Here is a 21,404-nt window from a genome sequence, read left to right as displayed (position 1 = left end):
CAAAGCTCCCATATTCAAGGCACTCCATGGTGCTTGCTCTGGTTAAGATCATCCATGCTCTTTAACAATACTCATCATGCCGTTGACCTTCCCTTTCATTTCTCCCCCTCATTTTTGGAAGAAGATTAAATGGAAGGAATTAGGATCGTTGCCACAGCAGTGTAACACAGGGTTGCGCTTACCTGTAACTGTTGTTCATCAAGTGGTCTTCTGTGTAGTGACACAGTGGCATTGAAGGTCATCACTATTTAGATAATGTTAAATTATTATTAGATAATGTTAAATTATTACCTACTTCCTTGGTACAAAGCCAAGTTTTCTAGAAACTGGGTTGTTCAGAAGACTAGTAAGGGCAGCAGGTCAAGCAGAGTGTCACCTGTGGTGCATTTCATTGGCCTATTTCCTACCCCCTTTTGGATGCACACCTTAATGTGGTGAGGGGGTTTGTATGTGTCAGCGAAGCTGGGAGCAATACCGTATGGGGTCTTGACTCTGACAAGAGACTAGACTCCCAGCACAATCACTCAAGATGGAATGGTCACAGCTGAGACACTAGACAAAGATGCGTCCACCCACTTCAGGGATCAATGGCCACATCAGCAGAAGAGAACAGGCACTGCGCAGAAGAAGGCAATGGTAAACCACTTCTGACCAACCTTTACCTTGAAAACCCTATGATGAGACAATCCAAAATGAAAAAAGATATAGTGCTGGAAGATGAAACTCCTAGGTCAGAAGGCACTCAATCAACTACAGGGGAAGAGCGGAGGACAAGTACGAGTAGTGCTGTTCTTAATGACGCGACTGGACTAAAGCCGAAAGGACGTTCAGTGGTTGAGGTGAATGGATGCAAACGAAAAGTCCAAAGCTGTTCAAGCGACTCATTTTCCTCCCATGCACGCCGCTCGGCTTCTTTGGCGTCAGCCCGCTCGGCCTCCTCAGTGGAGGTCCGCTCAGCCACTTCGGCAGCCCGCTCGGCTGCTTCCAATAGGAGGTGCCGAATGTCTTCCGATTCCCCCGCCATGGCGTTGGGGGGGGAACGCGACACCGCCGCCCGAAGACCGTTGAAATTAAGGTAAAAAAGGGATTAGCAGCCTAATGTCAGGATCAGGCATCTACCCCTAGCATCCCATAAGCAAACTTGTCCAGGCAGGTAGTCCTGAAGCAGTAATACTTTATTAGGAGCAAAAAGGTAGAGTAAAAGAACTGACTGTCATCAAACAGAAGAAGGCTGCTAATGGCGTTATATTGGCAGGTTACATGTTTAAAAGCACTCTAGCCTGTGAAAGTAAAACAAAGCGAGGCAAAACTGAGATAAGGTCTTCCCAGGAAGCGTAGAGTAAATATTACACAGCTGTGGAAAACAGGATGGACGAAATTGTACACAGAGTTTACAGGCATGAGAACCAAGGTCTTGACATGGAGCCAGAGGCTGGCCTACTCATGTCAAGCAACCAGCAAAGGCCTGACATGCAGTTCCTGTGTCTCGCCCCATTGGCTAGAGTCTCAAAGGCAGACCCAAGTAAAAAATGGGGCAGACGGAACTATCTGTCAGCCCCTGCCCCGCCGAGCAGAAGTGCGTTGGCTTACGTGTGGCAACTCCAAGCTTGGACGCTGGCAGACCTACCCCCCTCTTTAGGGGGACCACCTTTCCCTTGGTTCAAAGGCAAAGCTTGCAGCCACCCTCTTGCCGTGAGTGCCCATTGCCCCCTTTGCCAATCTGTGGCCTCCAGCGCTGGGAGCAGCCGGTGCATGAGGTGGCTTCTAGGTGGAGGCCCAGGGGGAGCTGCCGTGCAGCCATTGAGGGCTCCCACCTGTATAGGCACAGGGGGTGGCAGGAGGACTATGTGGGGATGACGGAGGACATGCTGGACATCGGGGAAGGCGCGACGTGTTCAGATGGGTGGCTGCATGGCAGTTGTACTTGCCAGCACCGAGGACTGATACCTCACTGCCACTGGTGATGCCAATGTAGGGCGGGTAGGCACGGATCCATGGGAAGGGCACCTCGTTCCCCAACATCTACCTGCTCCCCCTCATGTCTGTGCTCCCACTCTCCAAGGCCCGTTGCCTCCCAATAAAACTGCTGTCGCTGAAGGCAACGCCTCCTGACTCTTGTCTTGGTGGCAGGGGAGCGGATGGATTGGGGGCTGCCATGGCAATCCCAAACCCCGGGGAGGGATGTGGGAGCCCATTGAAGAGGCGCTTCTGAGATTCAGTGGCTGGACAGCTCCCACGTTGGCCGCAGAGCCAGAAAAGAGGTCGCGAGGGCAAGGGCCAGCGTCGCTGCACTGGCAACTCCCAGATACCTTCGCGGACATTCGCATGAAGGATCCGCCATCCTTTTGGTTTCCAAAATATAGTTCTGAAGTATCTGTAAGGCATGCCACTGTTTTTTGCAGAATTATAATTTGTTTAATTCCTGATCTGGGCCTATCCGAGATGTTCCGGAGGCATTTTGGCCTGGAAAGGGTTAATCAATGCATGTTCTCTCCCCATATTGATTTCTAAAATATTGCTCTGGAGCCCCTGCAAGGCATGCCACTGTTTTTTGCTGTGGTATGATTTGTTTAATGCCCCTTCAGGCTGTTCCAGACCATTTTAGGCCGTTCCGGAGGCATTTTGGCCTGGAAAGAATTAATCAATGCACGTTCTCTCCCCGTTTTGATTTCTAAAATATTGTTCTGGAGCCCCTGCAAGGCATGCCACTGTTTTTTGCTGTTGTGTTATTTGTTTAATGCCCATTCCGGGCTGTTCCGGAGTCATTTTGGCCTGGAAAGGGTTAATAAATGCATGCTGTTTCTGTGTTTTGGTTTCTTAAATATTGCTCTGGAGCCCCTGCAAGGCATGCCACTGTTTTTTGCTGCGGTATGATTTGTTTAATGGCTGTTCCGGGCCATTTTGGGCGTTTTTTGAGGCATTATGACTTGGAAAGGGTTATAAATGCGCTCTCTCTCCACATTTTGATTTCTAAAATATTGTTCTGGAGCCCCTGAAAGGCATGCCACTTGTTTTTGCTGTGGTATGATTTGTTTAATGCCCATTCCGGGCCATTTTGTGCCGTTCCGGAGGCATTTTGGCCTGGAAAGGGTTCATAAATGCACATTCTCTCCCCGTTTTGATTTCTAAAATATTGTTCTGGAGCCCTTGCAAGGTATGCCACTGTTTTTTGCTGTGGTATGATTTGCTTAATGCCCGTTCCGGGCTGTTCCGGAGGCATTTTGGCCTGGATAAGGTTAATAAATGCACTCTCTCCCCACGTTTTGATTTCTAATATATTGTTCTGGAGCCCCTGTAGGGCATGCCACTGATTTTTGCTGCGGTATGATTTGTTTAATGCCCGTTCCGGGCCATTTTGTGCCGTTCCAGAGGCATTTTGGCCTGGAAAGGGTTAATAAATGCACGCTCTCTCCGCATTTTGATTTCTGAAATATAGTTCTGGAGCCCCTGCAAGGCATGCCACTGTTTTTTGCTGCGGTATTATTTGTTTAATGCCCGTTCCGGCCTTTACCCTGTCCCGGCAAGGACAGGTTAAAATAACAGAACACATAGTTGAAAGCCAATATGAAGCACCTCCTAGTTTTCTCTTTCGTTTCCCCAAACTGCCCGATGGAGAGCTGGGAAGCCGAAACTTAACTTCTGGCAAGCTTTTCCTGCGTGGAATGGGGGGGGGCGTGGCTTGTCTGATGGCAATGCTGCATGCAATGCCCTGCTTACTCAACTGTTCTGCCTCATTGGTGTCGACTGCTGTCTGCTATTAGCCTCTCCCCCTATATAAACCTAGCCCCTCAGAAGACAGGTAGAGAAGGGAAACATTTTGGAGGTGAGTGTGTAGTGGGAAGAGCAGGATGCAGCAGAGGTCTGGCTGCTTACCGGAGTCTTTCCTCTGTTGCGGGACAGCTTTGCAGGGCAGGAACGGGTTGGAACTGATGGAGTAGGTCAAGCCAAGAGAGCAGGCTCATTTTAGGAAAAGTGGAAGAGAATGTTTGCTTCCTGGGTTGGCTTCTTGGAGTATGGGAACAGTTTGCCTGGCAAGCTGCCTTGCTTGCCTTTCGTTCTGTCTGCCCGGAGAAGGGCTGGGGTAGGCTGCGTTTCCCAGTCCTGGCTGGAATTTGGGGTTTAGGTGGAGCATCTAAGCAAGAGGCTGTGAAACAGGCTTGCCCACCCACCCCTTACTGAAAGCCTCTTCAGTTATGTCCTTTTCCTTAACAGTGGGGAAATCCATGTAGTCTGCATTCTACAAACCTTTCTTTTAGATTGCTTTTCCCTGGTGGGAAAAGCTTTTTCTCTTGACTGTCCTGTAATGGTTCAACCAAAGCAAACCTTCAGACTTGTGCAGAATCGGCTTCTGTTGGGTCAAGATTTCCTCAAGTGAGAAGAAAGCTTGCGTTTTAGCAGCTGCAATTGAACTTTAAAGAATTTTAAACTGGAGCGTGAATAAAGGCTGTGGTTCGGCACATATGTCCATTATTGAAAGCAGTGTTATTTCTGAGTACATATGCTCTGTTTTGCTATATGAAACTTCTCCTTGGGGAGTGTTTAATGGACTGCTTTTATTCTCTGTTTGGTCTTCTAGATGGGGTCTTTGACATAGTGATCCCCTGTAGTTTCCTGTAACCCCCAATGGAGAAGAGGTGTAATCTGAGCAATGGAAAGGGCTAGAGACTTGTGGTTTTGTTTTTTTAAATTAGCAATAGCTGGATCACTATGGTGCTATACCAATTCATCGTTTAGGTCTCATGAATGGCCAGCTTTCGTTTAAAAAGGGCCCCAAAAGCCCCTTGGAGGTGGTAGAGAAGAAACGGTGTCTGCGGGGAAAGAGGGTGGAGAAAATGGCGCCTCCGTGGGTGGAGGCTGTTGGAGAGCATTCTTATCTTCCACGTGGCAGGCAGATGCTGCACTTGGGCTGTGTGCTTGCAGGAAAAAATGGACCAAAGGGAGATCGCGGAGAAACTGCAGAAAGACGATGGATGGGCGACAAAGCTGTGAGAAAGCTCAGGAATAATCTGTTGTATCTGAAGCCCAAACCAGAGCCCATGTAGAAGTCAGCAGTGTAAGGAAATGGGCTGAGATGGCTAGTCTCTGAGTAGTGATTTTTGCCTAAGTGAGTTTTTAGCCTCTTTGCAATTTCTTTAAGCTTGTCAAGGAAAAACTTGCTTTCCCTCAATCTCCCAACTGACCTGTTCCCTCTGTGTTTTCTTTCATAAAACTTGGTTTGTGTTACACAATTCTGTTTAGTCTTGTAATGGCCTTGTGCTCCCACTGATGGTGCGCACATTGCGTCCTCTGGCTTTGTAGTTGAGTTCAGTTTATACTGTTTTGTTTGTCTCATGCACAGCTTAGCCCACAGAAGGTGAAAGAGAAAAGCAAACAAAAACCCCCACAATGGGTGAGTGTTTCAGTTTTCGTCCATCTAAAATACAGTTTGGGTGGGGTTTTTTCCTCCTGTGTTTTTCCCCCTTCCCACCAGTGTATATATGGTTAGGGTAAATGATCTTAGGGGATACTTTTATCATTTCTTCCACTGCAGTAATACATCCAAATCCCCTTTAGGCAGATAGCCAACAGTAGAACTATCATCATGATTCAAACCCCCTCTTCTTGGTGGGATCGACCAGAGATTTGACTTCCCTCATCCAATAGTGGCCTACCCTCTGTCCTGTAACATAGAAAAAACAGGCTAGCTCAATGTCATCAGGTCATGGAAGCTAAGCAGGGTCAACCCTGGTTAGTACTTGGATGGGAGACCGCCACTGAAGTTAGGGATTTTACGCAGTGGTGGGCTATGGCAAACCATCTCTTGTTCACCTCTTGCCTTGAAAACCCGCCTACAAGGTTGCCATAAGTCGGCAGTGACTTGATGGCACTTTCCACACTAAACCTGTGACCCATAACCAGTTTCTCTCCCCCACACACACATAAGCAGGTGCATCAGAGGCATTGATGGGGTGCAAAACAAATTTGAGAGAAGCTAGGACTACACTAGGAATGCTGTCATAGCAGCCACTAACCCTGACGGATTGCTTAATAGTGTGTGTTAATACACTTTCTCCACAAAGTTGCTGCGGGTTTTGTTGCCTTTCCTTTGGAGTAGATCTCAAAATAACAAGCACTGACCTTTTTATGACAGCAGAGTTGACAGCCTACATTCTTGCATGTTTTTCCATCATCTCCCTTGACCAGCTGGTCAAGAATAGGGGGTCTGTACCTACTGGGCAATAGTAATGTGACTGTGATTTCCCCCATTTTTGTGTCAGCTGTTACATGGATTGCATTGGGAAATCATCATGCATTGTTATTACTCCTCTCCTTAGAATGATGTCTGTGCCTTTATACTGGTAATGGGTACAGGGCAGGGAAACAAAGCTGCAAAAAGCTTCTTACTCTGAGAGATGTAGAATCTTGGCTTTGTGCAAGACAACTCCTTAACTTTTTTCTTCAGTAAATTGCGGTGGGGGGTGGCTGCTGTCTTTTTCATATTGGTACAGGGCAGGAAGGGATGTAACTGTTCCTTATTGTGTTGGCTTGCCAAATCAAAATTGGAAACCCCCCCCCCAACGCTATGACCCTTTGAGGGGAGAACAGATGGGTGAGAAAGAGTAGGGACTGGGTTCTCCTTGTCCTCTCCAGGGACAGGGCTGATAATGGGTTAATAAAATGGAAAAGGTGAAAGATTATTTATTTATATCTCACCTTTCTCCCCAATGGGGACCCAAAATGGCTTGCACCCTTCTGTCTGTGTGTCCCAGTCTGAATTGGCTGCAGTTTTGCTTCAGAAAGTACCCATGGCCTGAGATCTGGTGAACATCAGCCTTGCTAGCTGAAGCATTTGCAGCTTAGCGTGTTCATATCTCAAATGTCTCGCTCAAATATTTTTCTATAGCTGTCGTTGTTGGTCGTGCTTCTGGGGCTGCCATTGGGGCTGCAGCTGGCTTGGGTAAGTTGTAAGTTTATTACCTCTAAATGCCCTCATACGCTATTTGGTTTTGATATTGCCAACAGGACTTCTGAACTGACACAGCTTATCTTTACCTTCATCAATTTCAGTGGGGAAAGAAATAAAGTTGAGCCAGCCTTGCTCTTCTCCTCCATCCCAATCTCAGCTTGGGCTCAAAGGACCGTACTCTGTGCAGGGCAGGGCCCCTTCAAAAATTCCAACAAGCCATTAGCTATTTTCACACTCCTTTTAAGAAGCTCCAGGTTCTTTCTTTCAGTCTTTCATATCCCGCCCTCCCCCGGCCAAGGCTGGACTCAAGGTGGAGTACAACTTGAGAATAAAAACAATATCGCAATTTATAATATAAATATAATAAAAACATGCTTACACAAAGATACCGTGTCTAGAATATGGTGCCTGAAACGACAACAGCTTCCTGAGACTAAAACAGTCCATAATTAAATATTGAGAGCCAGCATGGTGCAGTGGTTAAGAGCAGCGGACTCTATTCTGAAGAACCAGGTTCTTAACTCCTTCACATGCAGCCTGCTTGGGCTAGTCACAGTTCTCCCAGAACTCTCTCAGCCCCACCTATCTCACAAGGTGCCTGTTGTGGGGAGGGAAAGGTGATTGTAAGGCGCTTTGAGACTCCTTAAGGTAGAGAAAAGGCGGGGTATAAAAACCAAATCTTCTATTCTGAACGGTATGGGGAGATAAACAATATGAAAATAACAAGTATTATGCAATATATAATGTAAAACAACGGAAGAACTATGAGAGAACTATGAGAGAACACAAGATAGAACTCAACAGAAGGGAACAAAAAGGAGTAGGCATCATGGGCTCAAGAAGAGGTGTGATGCACCACCTGGTAGAAATCTGCCCACTGCTAGCTTGTCAATTGTTGGCCACTTGTTCTGAGCAAGGATTGCTTTCCAGGTGAGCAGGCAGCTTTACAAAAGTTAGTTTGTTGACGTTCAGAGCACAAATGACCGGCTAGTTAAACAGGCAACTAAGTTCAGGACTGTTAAGATCACTCAGGGTTGCTTCTGCGAGGCAAGGATTCTCCTTGTTGCTTACATTGTCTCTGCAAGTGTGGAGACAATCACAGCAGGAATGGAGTATCCATGTGGCAGCCCCTCCCCATTTTCCTTCCCTCAATTCAGTGCTGCTACCATTTCCCTCTGCAACCAGAAAGTTTTTTTTAAAAAACCTGGTAGTCGACATATTGCTATAGTGTTAAAATGATCAATCTGCTAGTTTCTCTGAATTGCCAGTTTTCATTTTTTTAAAGTTTCTAGCCCTTTTCATAGCAGAGAGATCCTTATATCTCCATAACAAATAGGGGTTGGGATTTTTTTTTAAAAAAAAGAAAGCTGGGAATCCAGAGGAACTTGTGGGTAGAGCGTTGTAATGCTGCAGCAATGAGTCAATTGCTGATTGTTTTTAAAAAGCCCTCTGGGGTGGGAAAAATAGTAGAGGGTAAGGAAAACAGCACTGGTATAGGTGGGAGCTGTGAAAAGAGCCACACAAAGGCACTTTAACGGGGCAAGATAGAAATGTACTAAACACAGAGTCTCTAATATTGCACTTCTTGTAATATAGTGATGGTTGCTGCTGTCCCAGCAGTTGCTGGGGTACTTGGTTTTACCGGAGCTGGAATTGCAGCTGGAAGCAAAGCTGCAAGCTGGATGTCAGCAGCTGCCATTGCCAACGGTGGTGGAGTGGCTGCTGGGAGCCTTGTTGCCATACTTCAGTCCATTGGTATGTCTAACCAATAATCACTTTGGAATTAACAAGGGATCTGTCCCCATGTTGAGTCTGACACTTGAGGATCTGCATCATAGCAACATGTTCTTTGATCTCTCATCCCAGGTGCTGCAGGTATGTCAGCAGTTACCTATGTTGCCGGGGCAGCTCTAGGAGGAACTGGAGGAGTCCTGCTTCGTGCCGTGTTTCGCTTTTGAAGGAGGGAAAAAGTAGTTCTAGGCTCTTCAGAAGAAGAGGGGCACAGTTCATGCTTCAGGATGAGCCTTGGCCATTACCCCAGCAAAATGATCTCTGTGATTTACCTATCTTTAAGAGATATACATAATACTTGCCTTCACTGATATAGATGAGAAACGTCAATGACTTTTTGTTTTGAAGAACCAGTATTCCCTTGTCAAGTGGGAACAAGACCCATATTGAGCCAACTGTCTAATTATAATCCTATGCAATACTGGTTTTAGATGTAATTGTGCGTATGTTGGTTGTATTACAAGGGTTATGTGGAATCCTAAGGGTAATCTCAAAGGGTCAGGATATTTAAATGTAACCATATTAATCATTAATCAGCATTTATAGTAAATGACTTTTAAAAATAAAAGGTAACTAACAAATATGGCTGATAAAATATTGAGTGGAACCAACGAGGAGATCGATAATGAAAGGAAGACAACCTCGAACATTTATGATCCACTAATTGTATGGCTGTATCCTGGAATCAGGCACAAGAAGAACTTTTCTTTCTTGAAGTGCTCCCTGGTAGACAAAGCGACAAGGTTGTGAAGTTGCTATAATCCACTATGAAGCTCTTGGCAGGAAAAAATACCCCTCAATGTTATAACGCTACTATAATCTTGCATGCTTTTCTGGTTAGTGAAAGCAACATTATTCTTTGATAGAACTCAATAATTTTCTGAAGAAGGGAGGGGGGCGCATGTTTGCAGTATTCTCTTGTGTTTTCCGTGGCATCAAAAGTAACCTGATTAAAGAGATCTGGTTTAGAAAGGGGGGTCTGGGCTTTCATTGCCACACATGGAAAAAGTGCCAATGAGACACAAATGCACTTGTTTTATGAGGGGTGTGTGTGTGTCCCTAATGGTGGATTGAGCTTCAGTATTGGGGCATCCATTTTGTGCCAACTTCTTTGCTGGGGCACATGTGTGAAAAAAACGAACAGTAGTGGGATGTGGGGGAAGCCTCCAGCACAATCACCCGCAAAGTAACGGATGACGTGACACTCCCCACCTGAAAACATCGCTTTCAGGGGAAAGTGCGAACAGGATAAAACTGATATGGGAACACAGAAAACAATGCTGGAAATGGAGGCATGATGACAAAAATTGTGGAAATTGATTTCAAGCCTCACAGATGAACCATGTGGAAAATCTGGGGTAAGTGATGCATGTGGAAATGATCTATATTTGGTACTGTGGAACACAGGCAGGATAATGCTGCTGCAGTTGTCTTGCTTGTGGGTTTCCTAGAAGACTTGTTTGGCCACTGTAAGCAGACTGCTGGACTTGATGGGTCTTGGTCTGATCCAGCATGGATTTTCTTATGTTCTCGTGTTTGGTTGATATTTCTTCTCAGTTCTGCTCCTCAGCCTAGGAGCCTGAAAGCCCAGATAGAGAGTAAAGGTGAGGCAGAAGCTGGGACAATGGAGAGTGGCGAAGGAGCATGGCTCCAATCTCCATGCCCACTTTGGCTAGAATAGGAGCCTCCTGGGGAGTACCCTCTCCAAGGCGGACATCCTTGGCGGGGAAGGGTGAGCCCGACAAGCAGGATCCTGCACTCAGGTGTCCTGCACCTAGTGGCCTGAAGGATTTAACTGACTGGTCAATCCCAGAGACATTGAGAGTGGTCATGGTAAACATGAGGAAAACATCCACCAGACAACCCTGTGATGAGTACAAGTTTTTCATTACTTTCACTTTCCAGCATGGTTGGGCTCTATTTGTCTGCACACTGACTTCCATACTACACTTACAGCCTGTAAGTTTGGCACACTGCTGTCACCTTTGCCATCTCATCTCAACCACTTACACAAGGAAGTTTGCTGTTCTGTAGTGAAGCAGTTCTTTCAAGGTCTTTTTTGGCTCTATCCTTGAGTTCAATCTCTTCCCCGTATGAGATCTGCAGCTTGTCATCACTCATCTGAAGGAAAAGCCATCAAACCACTGAGATTTGTGACAGCTGTCCACTTTTTAGATGGTGTTTGTGATGGAAATCTGTTCTGCTAGAAGGACATCCAATCTTCCTCTTCTGAGATATGATCCTCCATTTTCATTGGGACAAAGTGTTTCTGCAACTATATATCTCGTTTCTCCCAAAGGTAGTATCAGGGTTCCACCTCATGCCACATCTAGTCCAGAGCTGCTTTCCTTGCACATCTAGAGATGCAGAGTGAGCTCTGCACTCAGTAGACATCAGGAGTGTCCTTTTCTTCTCTGCTGATATAATTGCTGCTTTGTGTCAGTACACAGGTCTCTTTGTTTGCTATTCTGGCCCTAAAAAGAGACAGATGTATTTCCCAGACAACAGGACTATGCTACAAACTGGCTCCTAAACCACTCCCATAAAGACCATGAGAACTGTAACAACTTCAGCCTTAGAGGGGTACCTCTAAGAACTATGCTAAGTCACACTTTGGCCCAGCCACCAGCATTCATTAAACATGACACTCGGATAATTCACAGTGGGTAGCCGTGTTAGTCTGTCTGCAGTAGTAGAAAAGATCAAAGTCCAGTAGCACCTTAAAGACTAACAAGAATATTTTCTGGCAGGGTATGAGCTTTCGTGAGCCACAGCTCACTTCTAGCTGTATCTGGTGCTACTGGACTCTTGCTCTTTTCTATGACACTCGGGTGTATGAGTTAGGGCTGATGTCTGGTTTAGGGCTGATGCACCTTTACCCTCTTACAGGTTGGTCAGCCTGCTAGTCTCTGCCTATCAGTGTGACATCTGGCAACCATTAAGAAATAAATACAGGTTTTTTATTTGTAACTTGTTCTTTGAGTGGTATATTCACACAAATCTCTCTCCTTCCCCTCAACACATGCCTTTAAGTTGCTGCAGCATGACTCCCTCAATTTTAGAGCAATCCATGCTTGTGTTTCTGAGGGGGATTCTTTCACACCTAAAAGCAAGCTCTAAACATTTTTTGAATCACAGCTCAACACAGGTGCAAAACTCATCAGTGTAATTCACAGATGTCCCCTCAAAGAACAATAGTTAGAAGAGTTGGTTTTTACATCCCACTTTTCTCTACCAAAAGAAGTCTCAAAGTGGCTTAAAACCAACTCCCCCCCCCCAATAATACACACAACAGGCACCTTGTGAGGAAGGTGGGAGTGAACTGTGACTAACCCTAGGCCACCCAGCAGGCTGCATGTGGCGGAGTGGGGAATCAAACCTGGTTCTCCTGATTAGAGTCTTCTGCTCTTAACCACTACACCATGCTGGCTAGTTACAGGTAAGCAACCTGTTTTCTTTTTGATGGTGTAAAATCTTGCTTGTGCTTGAGATTTTGTCCCAAACTGTCTAGGGTTTCTCAACATCTTAGGGTTTCCAACTCTGAGCAAATTGTAGGAGTTGGGAGGGGGCAGTGCCTGGGGAGGGCAGAGTTTGGGAAGGATGTGACATTGCTTTCAGTGAGCATTCTAGGCTGCCACCCCTAGTATCGTTTTTACTATGGAGACTAGGGGAAATTCTTAGTGCATCATTGTGCGAAGGCCATTTTTTTCTCCTGTTTCTGAATTTCTTGGGGGTGGGAAATTGGGGCTGGAGACTACTAATTCCCTGTTGTGGGTGAGTAAATGGGAGGCCCAGCTATGGTGTCCCCATGCTCATATCTACTTCAGACTCCTCCTTCAACCCTGGTGAGCTGTTTGAGGCTTCACACTCAATACTTGCTTTGTAGTAGCCCTTTGCTGCCATGGCAAAGGTAAGAATGAAAATTCAGCCATAGCCAGGTACCAGCAAATGTTGGCTCAACCAGGAGCCATCGGCAGAGGAGAACAGAAAGCGCTTCTACCAGGATTGAAGTCCAGCAAGTCAAAGAACAGCCCTGGAACCTGCAGCCGCCTTTAGCATCAGTTGGGTCAGCTTGGAATTTTGCTGCCATAGCAACCAGGTAAACACAGGTAGCATTGGATTCCAAAGCAGTAACTCATGTTTTAGTCAAAATAGGTAAATAAAACAAAAGGCTAGTGGCACCTTAAAGAGTTAACATTTATTTCAATTGAGCTGCTGCATTAAACCGCCACTGGATTTTTGTTTCAGATTATCCATTGAGAATCCTTATTTTAGAGCTTTAAAAATCTCAGTTTGTGTGTTTTCATATCTACTGTCAATACAAGAATGAGAATTATGGCTACCTGGAAACACAGGGAAGGAAAATACTATAAGGTAAAAGGAAGGAGGCCCTGACCTGGATGGCCTAGGCTAGCCCAATCTCTTCAGATCTCGGAAGCGAAGTAGGGTCAGCTCTTATTAGTACTTGGATGGGAAACCACCAAGGAAATTCATGGTTGCTACACAGAGGCAGGCAATGATAAACCACCTCTGAATGTCTCTTGCCTTGAAACACCCAAGGGGTCATCATAAATTGGGCTGTGACTTGATGGCATTTTCCACCACCCTAGGAAGTGGAAGTCATCTTAGTAAGACCTTGGCTGCTGTTAGCCTGCTGCAACGAGCCAGCAGGATTTCCCTCAGTTCCCTCCTCACTGAGATATGTTTGTTTCTTTGTAAACGGAACTTCTTTCCTTTGGTAAGCCACTTTGGGTCCCTGCGGGGAGAAAAGCAGTTCTAAAATGCTCAAATCAGAATGCATGAAATGCTCTTTAATTTCCCTGCACTGTCATGATGGCAGCCAGGAAACCGACAACTTCTGTCAGTGTTCAACCCCTTCCTCTGGGGTGGGTGGAGATGAAGGGGGGATGATGCTTGTTGGCAGAAGAAAAGCCAAGAGCCAACTGGTGAGATGCCTGATCTAAACACACGCTTCCTGAGGTTTCTCCTCCCAAGGAAACACTGTTGACATTTGAGACTGCACATAGGAGGTAGATTGCAATGATCCAAGTGACAGCCAGGTGATAGCTGGAGTCACATGATAGCTCAATGACTGAGCAGAAATTCTGGACAACTGGACTGAGCAAGTTAGTCCTGGCCACAAGGCAGCCAACAGTTCATTGGCTGGTAAACTGCAAGAAGTGTATATATCTACTATATGTGTATAGTGGTTGTGGGAAACACATCACTGATCTGGCCCGTTTTGACAAAACCCTCTTGAAATACTGGAGAAGTTCTGGCCAGCCTCCAATCTTCCATTCTTGGGCAAGGTGCTTGAGTGGGTGGCTGCTTTTCAGCTCCACGGGCTCTTGGAAGAGACTGATTTTCTGGACCCATTTCAATATGGCTTCAAGACAGTTTGGAACAGAGACTGCTCTGGTCATCTTGGCTGATGACTTCTATCGAGAACCAGACAGAGAATTTAACCCTGCTATTTCTGCTGGATCAGGGCCTTCGATAAAATTGAGTCCTATCAGGGGGGGCTCAGAGGGATTCCTATGGCCCATGCCCATTGACTTGTGGGGTTCCACAGGGTTCAATGCTATTTAGTATCTACGTGAAGCCACTGGGAGAGGTCATCAGGTTTGGGCTGTGGTGTCATCAATATGCGGACGATACCCTACCTTTCTTTCCCACCTAATTCCATGGATGCTGCTATTGTTCTGAACTGGAGCTTGGAGTCAGAAATGAGGAAACAAGCTGATACTCAGTCCTGACAAGGCAGAAGTTCTCTGGGTTCGTAGAAAGCCGGCCTGGGATTCGAGACCTCTCCTGTCTTGGATGGGGTTATACTCCCCGGTATTACAGATATTGTAATATTGTTTTAAAAAATAGGTAGGTGATGCACCAATCAGTGTCCCTATGGATGCCCATTTATATGAACCATATAGGGAAAAAGGAAAGCAGTGTGGGCTGAACCTGATTTTTTTCCATAGGGAAAAAGGAAAGCAGTGTTGGCTGAACCTGATTTTTTTCCACCTCAGATTGAGGAGGATAAAGATGAACCTCAAGCCTGCCACTCAGAAATCCTCCTAACAGGGATGTTACTAAGCTGTGTTCATTTGCTTAAAATTAATATTACAAGAATTCACAAGCAAAATCAATATAAAACGGTTTGTCAGTTAACCCGCATAGGGAAACATATATTTATAAGTCTTATCCATGGTAATTGCAAACCAAACCCTAACTAAGGTCTCTATTTTTAGAGTTGTTTGTATACCTGAGCTAATGTAGGCCAGCTGCTACAATTAAATTCCTAAGTAATATGCCATATTTTTTAATCATGATGTATACATCTGCTAAAAATATGTCACATAGCCTGCACAAAGCCATACACACACATATACATTATGGACTGAATTCCAAAATCATTGGACAAGTTCACACTCACACCATTTACATAGCTGAGTGCCTTTTGCTTCACCACACTTCCAATCAAGTTCTAAATCAAATACTAAAATCCAGATGAACGTACTTCCTAGACTGAATTTTTTATTTCAATTTTTGCCGATTGACATCCTTGACAGAATAGAAAGTTGGCAAAAACAAATCAATCGATTTGTCTGGAATGGGAAAAAACCGAGAATTAGATTTAAAGTGCTACAAGACGAAAAGAAAAGAGGAGGATTGGCATTACCCAATCTCAAATTATACTACCATGCTGCCTGTCTAACCTGGATTACAGAATGGATAAAATATCCTAAATCTAGACATGTTATTCTAGAACGAGCGGATCTCGGACAAGGTTTTCACAAAGCGCTGTGGGATTCTACAACAAAAATTCAAAAAGACAAAGCACCAGAAGACTGCGATGTTAAAATAGCGTTATTGAAAGTGTGGAAAAAATACAAAAAGAGAATAAGTCCTTCTCCACCATCTATAATGTCGCCAATCGAAGCTTATCATGATAATGTCACACTGAAACCGGGTGTTCACTTTACCTACAATCAAATGATAGAGCCCACAGGAGAAATTAAGAGCCTGATTAAACTTCAAGAAAAATTTCAAAAATTGAATTGGCTGACCTATTTACAACTGAGGTCTAACTTACAAAAAGATTGCTTATACCCCCGGCCATTCCGTGAACTAACAGAATTTGAGCAGACAATATCCAAAAACGACTCTCACTTTGTGAGGACTTTGGACCGGGGTCTGGGGGTCGGCCCTCGTTGAGGCCCTTGCTATCCGTTCGAGAGGAGCTTCCTCGGCCTCAGACCACTCAGCAGGCGAGTCTGAGCTGTCCTCGCCTGCTGTGTCGGCCAGCGTGGTAGATTGCAGAGCTTGCACCAGCCCTGCAGCACACCCACCACTGGCTTTCTCACTCCTCCTCGGCCTCCGCTCCCTCTCTCCCTATATCCCCCAGCCCCGTCCCTCTCCTACCTTATAAGGAGGTTGCCTACTTCCGGCTCCACCCCTCACCCTTCCTTCCTCCCGAGCAGGCCAGGGAGCTCGGAGGCTGCTCCTCCGTGCTCTTCCCGTGCTCGGGGTTTTCACCTGGCCTTGGTCTCCCTGCAGGGACCCGCCGCCGCGCCCCTGTCTGGGCGCGGTCCCTTCTCCGGGCCCGCGTCTGCCCCCCTCTCCAGGCCGGCACGGCCAGCCAGCGGGGGCCCCAGCGACGGCGCGCCTCCCCGCCTCCTCTCTGCCTGCCGCGGCCACCGCCGCGGCATCGGGCCGGGCTGAGGCGCTGGGCCCGTCCGCGGTCGCCGCCCGGGTGCCGCCTGTCGGGGCTTTGCCTCGCCCCCCTAACGCGGCCCTCGGGGGCACGAGCCGTCGGCCCGGTCCCGCGGCTCGTGGGGACCTCCCGTCTCGCGCCCCACCCACCGCCGGACCGGAGGTGAGTGCGGAGGGGGGGGTCCCCGGGGCGAGTCCTGGGCTGGCACTGAGCCCGTCCCAGGACACACTTAGGAAAAATTTATAAGCTTCTTTTGAAATATGATACAGAAGAAGAAGAAGTGAAAATCAATATGATAAAATGGATGCAAAACTTTGGAGAAATGATCAATATGGATTTATGGGAAAAACTCTGCACTTCCGAAATGAAATATACTGTATGCCAAGAAGTGAAAGAAAATTGGTATAAGACATTTTATAGATGGTATTTGACTCCCAATATGCTTTCCCAGATGACCGGAAAAAGAGGCGCCTGCTGGAAATGTCAAGACACGGATGGCTCCTACTTCCATGTTTGGTGGACATGTCCAAAACTACAAATATATTGGAAAAGAATTCATCGTGAACTTCAGCTGATGTTAGATACCAAGATAACATTTGACTCTAAATTTTACTTACTTAATATAGTGCCACCAAACCTGCCTTTGAAATTCCAGGACATTTTCAAATATGCTACAACTGCAGCCAGAATAGTTCTGGCAAGAACTTGGAAACAAACTCACATACCCGAAATAGAAGACTGGAAAGAAAAACTGTTGGAATATGCCAGTATGGCTAAGATGACTTTCGAGTTAAATTTAACGTTCAGTGAATCTACAGAGCAATTTGATGATAAGTGGGCGTCATTCTATACTTATATGAATTGCAACTAATTGAATGAAGTACGCTGGCTTAACCTTTTATAATAGGCTATGTTTTATTTTATATGTTTTAACTAACTGTTAAGTAAATTCCGGATTTTCACATAATAGAACATTAATATGACACAAGTAGAATAACTGAATGATATTTTGCAATTATTTTTAACGTAGAAAATGTTTTATAATATATCACAAATGACCAATAATTTTTTGTTGTATACAACTGAGTTTATTTTATAATGTTGAATTGTTTTTATAAATATAACGTTTTACCCCTCCCTTTTTTTTCTGTACCCCTCCAATTATATAAATAAAAATCTTTAAAAAAAAAAACTAAAATCCATATTGGCCAAACTTTTTTTTTTTAAAGGATTTTGTACTGCTAATTACAGGAGTTCCATATTGGCTGGTAACTTACTCTTCTGCTATGATGTAAGCTGTCCAGGGAATCCTATGTATGATTGGAGGGCCAGGTGGGAATGGGTTGTTAAGACATAGCTAATACTGTGTTCCTTGTACTACAGCGGCTGCAGCTGCTCTCCCAGCAGTTGCTGGGGTGCTGGGTTTTACCGGAACAGGAGTGGCTGCTGGGAGCGTTGTTGCAGTATCGCAGTCAGTTGGTATGTAATGTCTGCCACTTGCAAAGGGGGAGGTCCAGCCAAGGTTTCCTCCTGCTGATGAGGGTGACCCGAGGGCTTCCATCCAGTAACGGTGTTCTCTGATCTCTTATCCCAGGTGCTGCAGGTGTGTCAGCTGCCACCAGTGTTGCAGGAGCAGCTGGAGGAGTACTGCTGGGTGCCTTGTGTACCTTGTTTTAACTCAGGGGTGGAGAACCATCCCTGTTTTAACGGAAGAGGGAAAAGTGGCTCTCCCAGCCCTTTGGAAGAGAAGGAGTGCTCTGTATGCTTCAAGATGACACTTTATGTTTGTAGATTTGAATTCAAATGCATCTGCCTAAAGAATGTTCACAGTGCATCTGATGAATGGAACCCTGATTCATTAAAGCTTATCCTGGAATAAATGGTCTTAAGTCTTTGAAATGCCATGGAACTCTTCTTTAATTTTGCTGCAACAGATAACTACTGCTGGAGATATAAGGCAGGGAAGTGCAGACTATAAATAATAGAAGCAGTTTACTACTAATAATATATGCTCCAGGGAAATTTGCATTTTTCCATTACACTTTAGGCATGTGTAGCTGCAGTCCTAAGCAGCATTACACCATTCTAATCACTGACTTCAATAGATTTAGAAGGGTATAACTATGGCTGTTACCGCACTAGGTATTCCCAGCGATGTATTAAGAATTTGAAAATGTTATAAAAAATACTGTTCGCACTTTCTATGTATTCTCACCGATGTATTAAGAGTTTGAAACTTATAAAAAATACTGTTCGCACTTTGTTTGGCCCCTTTAGCTGTGAAGACGTCTTTTTTAGCCGTGGCATCCAAAAACCCTTTTAAAGCGATGTTTTTTATAACATTTCCAAACTCTTGATACATCGCTGGGAATACCTAGTGCGGTAACAGCCTTCGTTTAGGATTGCACTGTAACGGACATGTTGTTTCTCACAGTAATACTTGTGCTACCTGTAAGCACTTGAATTTATTCTATCTACAGAAATACTTGGATTGGATTCAGGGTCATTTGTAGCTGCAACAGAATAGTACAGGTTTGTTGTAAAGATTAGAGGTAATGTTTCTGAAGCATGTTGATCTCTGTTATTAAAAATACTTATTATTTTTGTCCATTTGAGGAGATTCTCTACTGTTAAGCAACTCAACAGCCTTGATTTAATACAGTTCAGTGGCTGTTTTCAATGACTGTTGCCCTGATTTGGATATCCCAAGCTAGCCTGATCTCATCAGATTTCAGAAACCAAGCAACATCAGCCCTGGCTAGTATTTGCATGGAAGACCACCAAGGAAGGTTCAGGGTCTCTATGAAGGCTTGGTGATAGTTTCTACCACCACCACAGTGGCTGTTCAGAAACTCTGTATGCTTTTAGGAACAAACATCAATGTATTCTAGCAGCTGCTCCTTTTAGTAGGATTAGGCTGCAGGTTTATTAAGACATTTTAACCTCAAGCATGTATTTTTGAAGCTGAAGGCAAGAGTTCAGCCATAATCAGTTTTCTGTTTTGTATAGGCAGGAATCCCGAAACATGCATTTAGTAGACAGAGTGATGCCATAAACAGGCCTACCTCACTCACTTTAGAGGGGACTGCTGAGTGAGACTTCGGTGCTTTGGTATATTGACAAAGGGAGCTTTGACTATGGAAAACTTATGCCCTGAAACTCTTTTATTAGTGTCTGAGGTGCTACCAGACTCTATAATCTACTACTGCACACCTAGTTTTTAGAGAAGGAAAACAAGAAAAAATCTTGTCTTATGGAGCGAATGACGGCTGGGCGCGTGCGCGTTGGGACGGCACGAGCCGGCGTTCCCCGCCCCGATGGCCAGCTGGGAGGCGGGTGGGGCTGCACAGAGCTGGCTGGGCACGTGCGCAGGGCAGTTTAACCTCTGCACACACACCCCGCTTCCCAGTCCCGAGGCTCAGCTGTTGGGTAGCATCCCACACCTAATCCCATCACGCCTGCTATTCACATTTACATACTGTTAACATTTACATCCTAATGCTTGTCTGACTTCACTTTCCTCTACTTAAAGACAGATGGATTCACATTATAAGCTGTGTCTGGAGAAGTGAGCTGCGGCTCACGAAAGCTCATACCCCACCAGAAAATATTTTTTGTTAGTCTTTAAGGTGCTACTGGACTCTTGCCCTTTTCTATATATATATGTGTGTGTGTGTGTATATGTATATTTGTGTGTGTGTGTGCATATATGTATATGCACAAAAATAAAATTTGAAATATATATATATGTGTGTGTGTATATATATATTTGTGTGTATGTGCATATGTATATTGGTGTGTGTGTGCATATATGTATATGCACAAAAATAAAATTTGAAATATATATACCGGTATGTATGTGTGTATATATATTTGTGTGTGTATGTGCATATGTATATGTGTGCATGTATGTATATGCACAAAAATAAAATTTGAAATATATATATGTGTGTGTATATATATTTGTGTGTGTGTGCATTTGTGTGTGCATGTATGTATATGCACAAAAATAAAATTTGATATATATATAATCAAATTTTATTTTATGTGTGTGTGAGCGTGTGTGTCCACACACACACACACATATGTGTGTGTGTGTGCATATATGTATATGCACAAAAATAAAATTTGAAATATATATATATATGTGTGTGTATATATATATTTGTGTGTATGTGCATATGTATATTGGTGTGTGTGTGCATATATGTATATGCACAAAAATAAAATTTGAAATATATATACCGGTATGTATGTGTGTATATATATTTGTGTGTGTATGTGCATATGTATATGTGTGCATGTATGTATATGCACAAAAATAAAATTTGAAATATATATATGTGTGTGTATATATATTTGTGTGTGTGTGCATTTGTGTGTGCATGTATGTATATGCACAAAAATAAAATTTGATATATATATAATCAAATTTTATTTTATGTGTGTGTGAGCGTGTGTGTCCACACACACACACACATATGTGTGTGTGTGTGCATATATGTATATGCACAAAAATAAAATTTGAAATATATATATATATGTGTGTGTATATATATATTTGTGTGTATGTGCATATGTATATTGGTGTGTGTGTGCATATATGTATATGCACAAAAATAAAATTTGAAATATATATACCGGTATGTATGTGTGTATATATATTTGTGTGTGTATGTGCATATGTATATGTGTGCATGTATGTATATGCACAAAAATAAAATTTGAAATATATATATGTATGTGTGTGTGTATATATTTGTGTGTGTGTGTGCATTTGTGTGTGCATGTATGTATATGCACAAAAATAAAATTTGATATATATATAATCAAATTTTATTTTATGTGTGTGTGAGCGTGTGTGTATCCACACACACACACACACACATTTGTGTGTGTATGTGTGTGTGCATATGTATATGTGTGTGCCCTGGAGCTGCTGCTGGAACGATTCCA

General features: G+C 44.3%; 1 protein-coding gene across 1 annotated transcript in view; it reads left to right on the top strand.

Annotated features, from left to right (window-relative positions):
• The window catches only part of STOX1 (storkhead box 1), a 53,542-nt gene extending 35,215 nt beyond the window's left edge, over nt 1–18,327 (top strand). The window contains exons 4-6 of the mRNA XM_056850517.1: nt 16,292–16,610; nt 17,832–17,927; nt 18,043–18,327. Coding sequence (XP_056706495.1) covers nt 16,292–16,610; nt 17,832–17,927; nt 18,043–18,327 — 700 coding nt within the window. The remainder of the gene's footprint in view (nt 1–16,291; nt 16,611–17,831; nt 17,928–18,042) is intronic.
• Nucleotides 18,328–21,404: the final 3,077 nt, after the last annotated feature.

Source organism: Euleptes europaea, chromosome 5 (genome assembly GCF_029931775.1).
Source record: "Euleptes europaea isolate rEulEur1 chromosome 5, rEulEur1.hap1, whole genome shotgun sequence".
NCBI classification, from domain to species: Eukaryota; Metazoa; Chordata; class Lepidosauria; order Squamata; family Sphaerodactylidae; genus Euleptes; species Euleptes europaea.
Note: the sequence above shows the minus strand (reverse complement) of the source record. Positions and strands in the feature narration are given on the sequence as shown.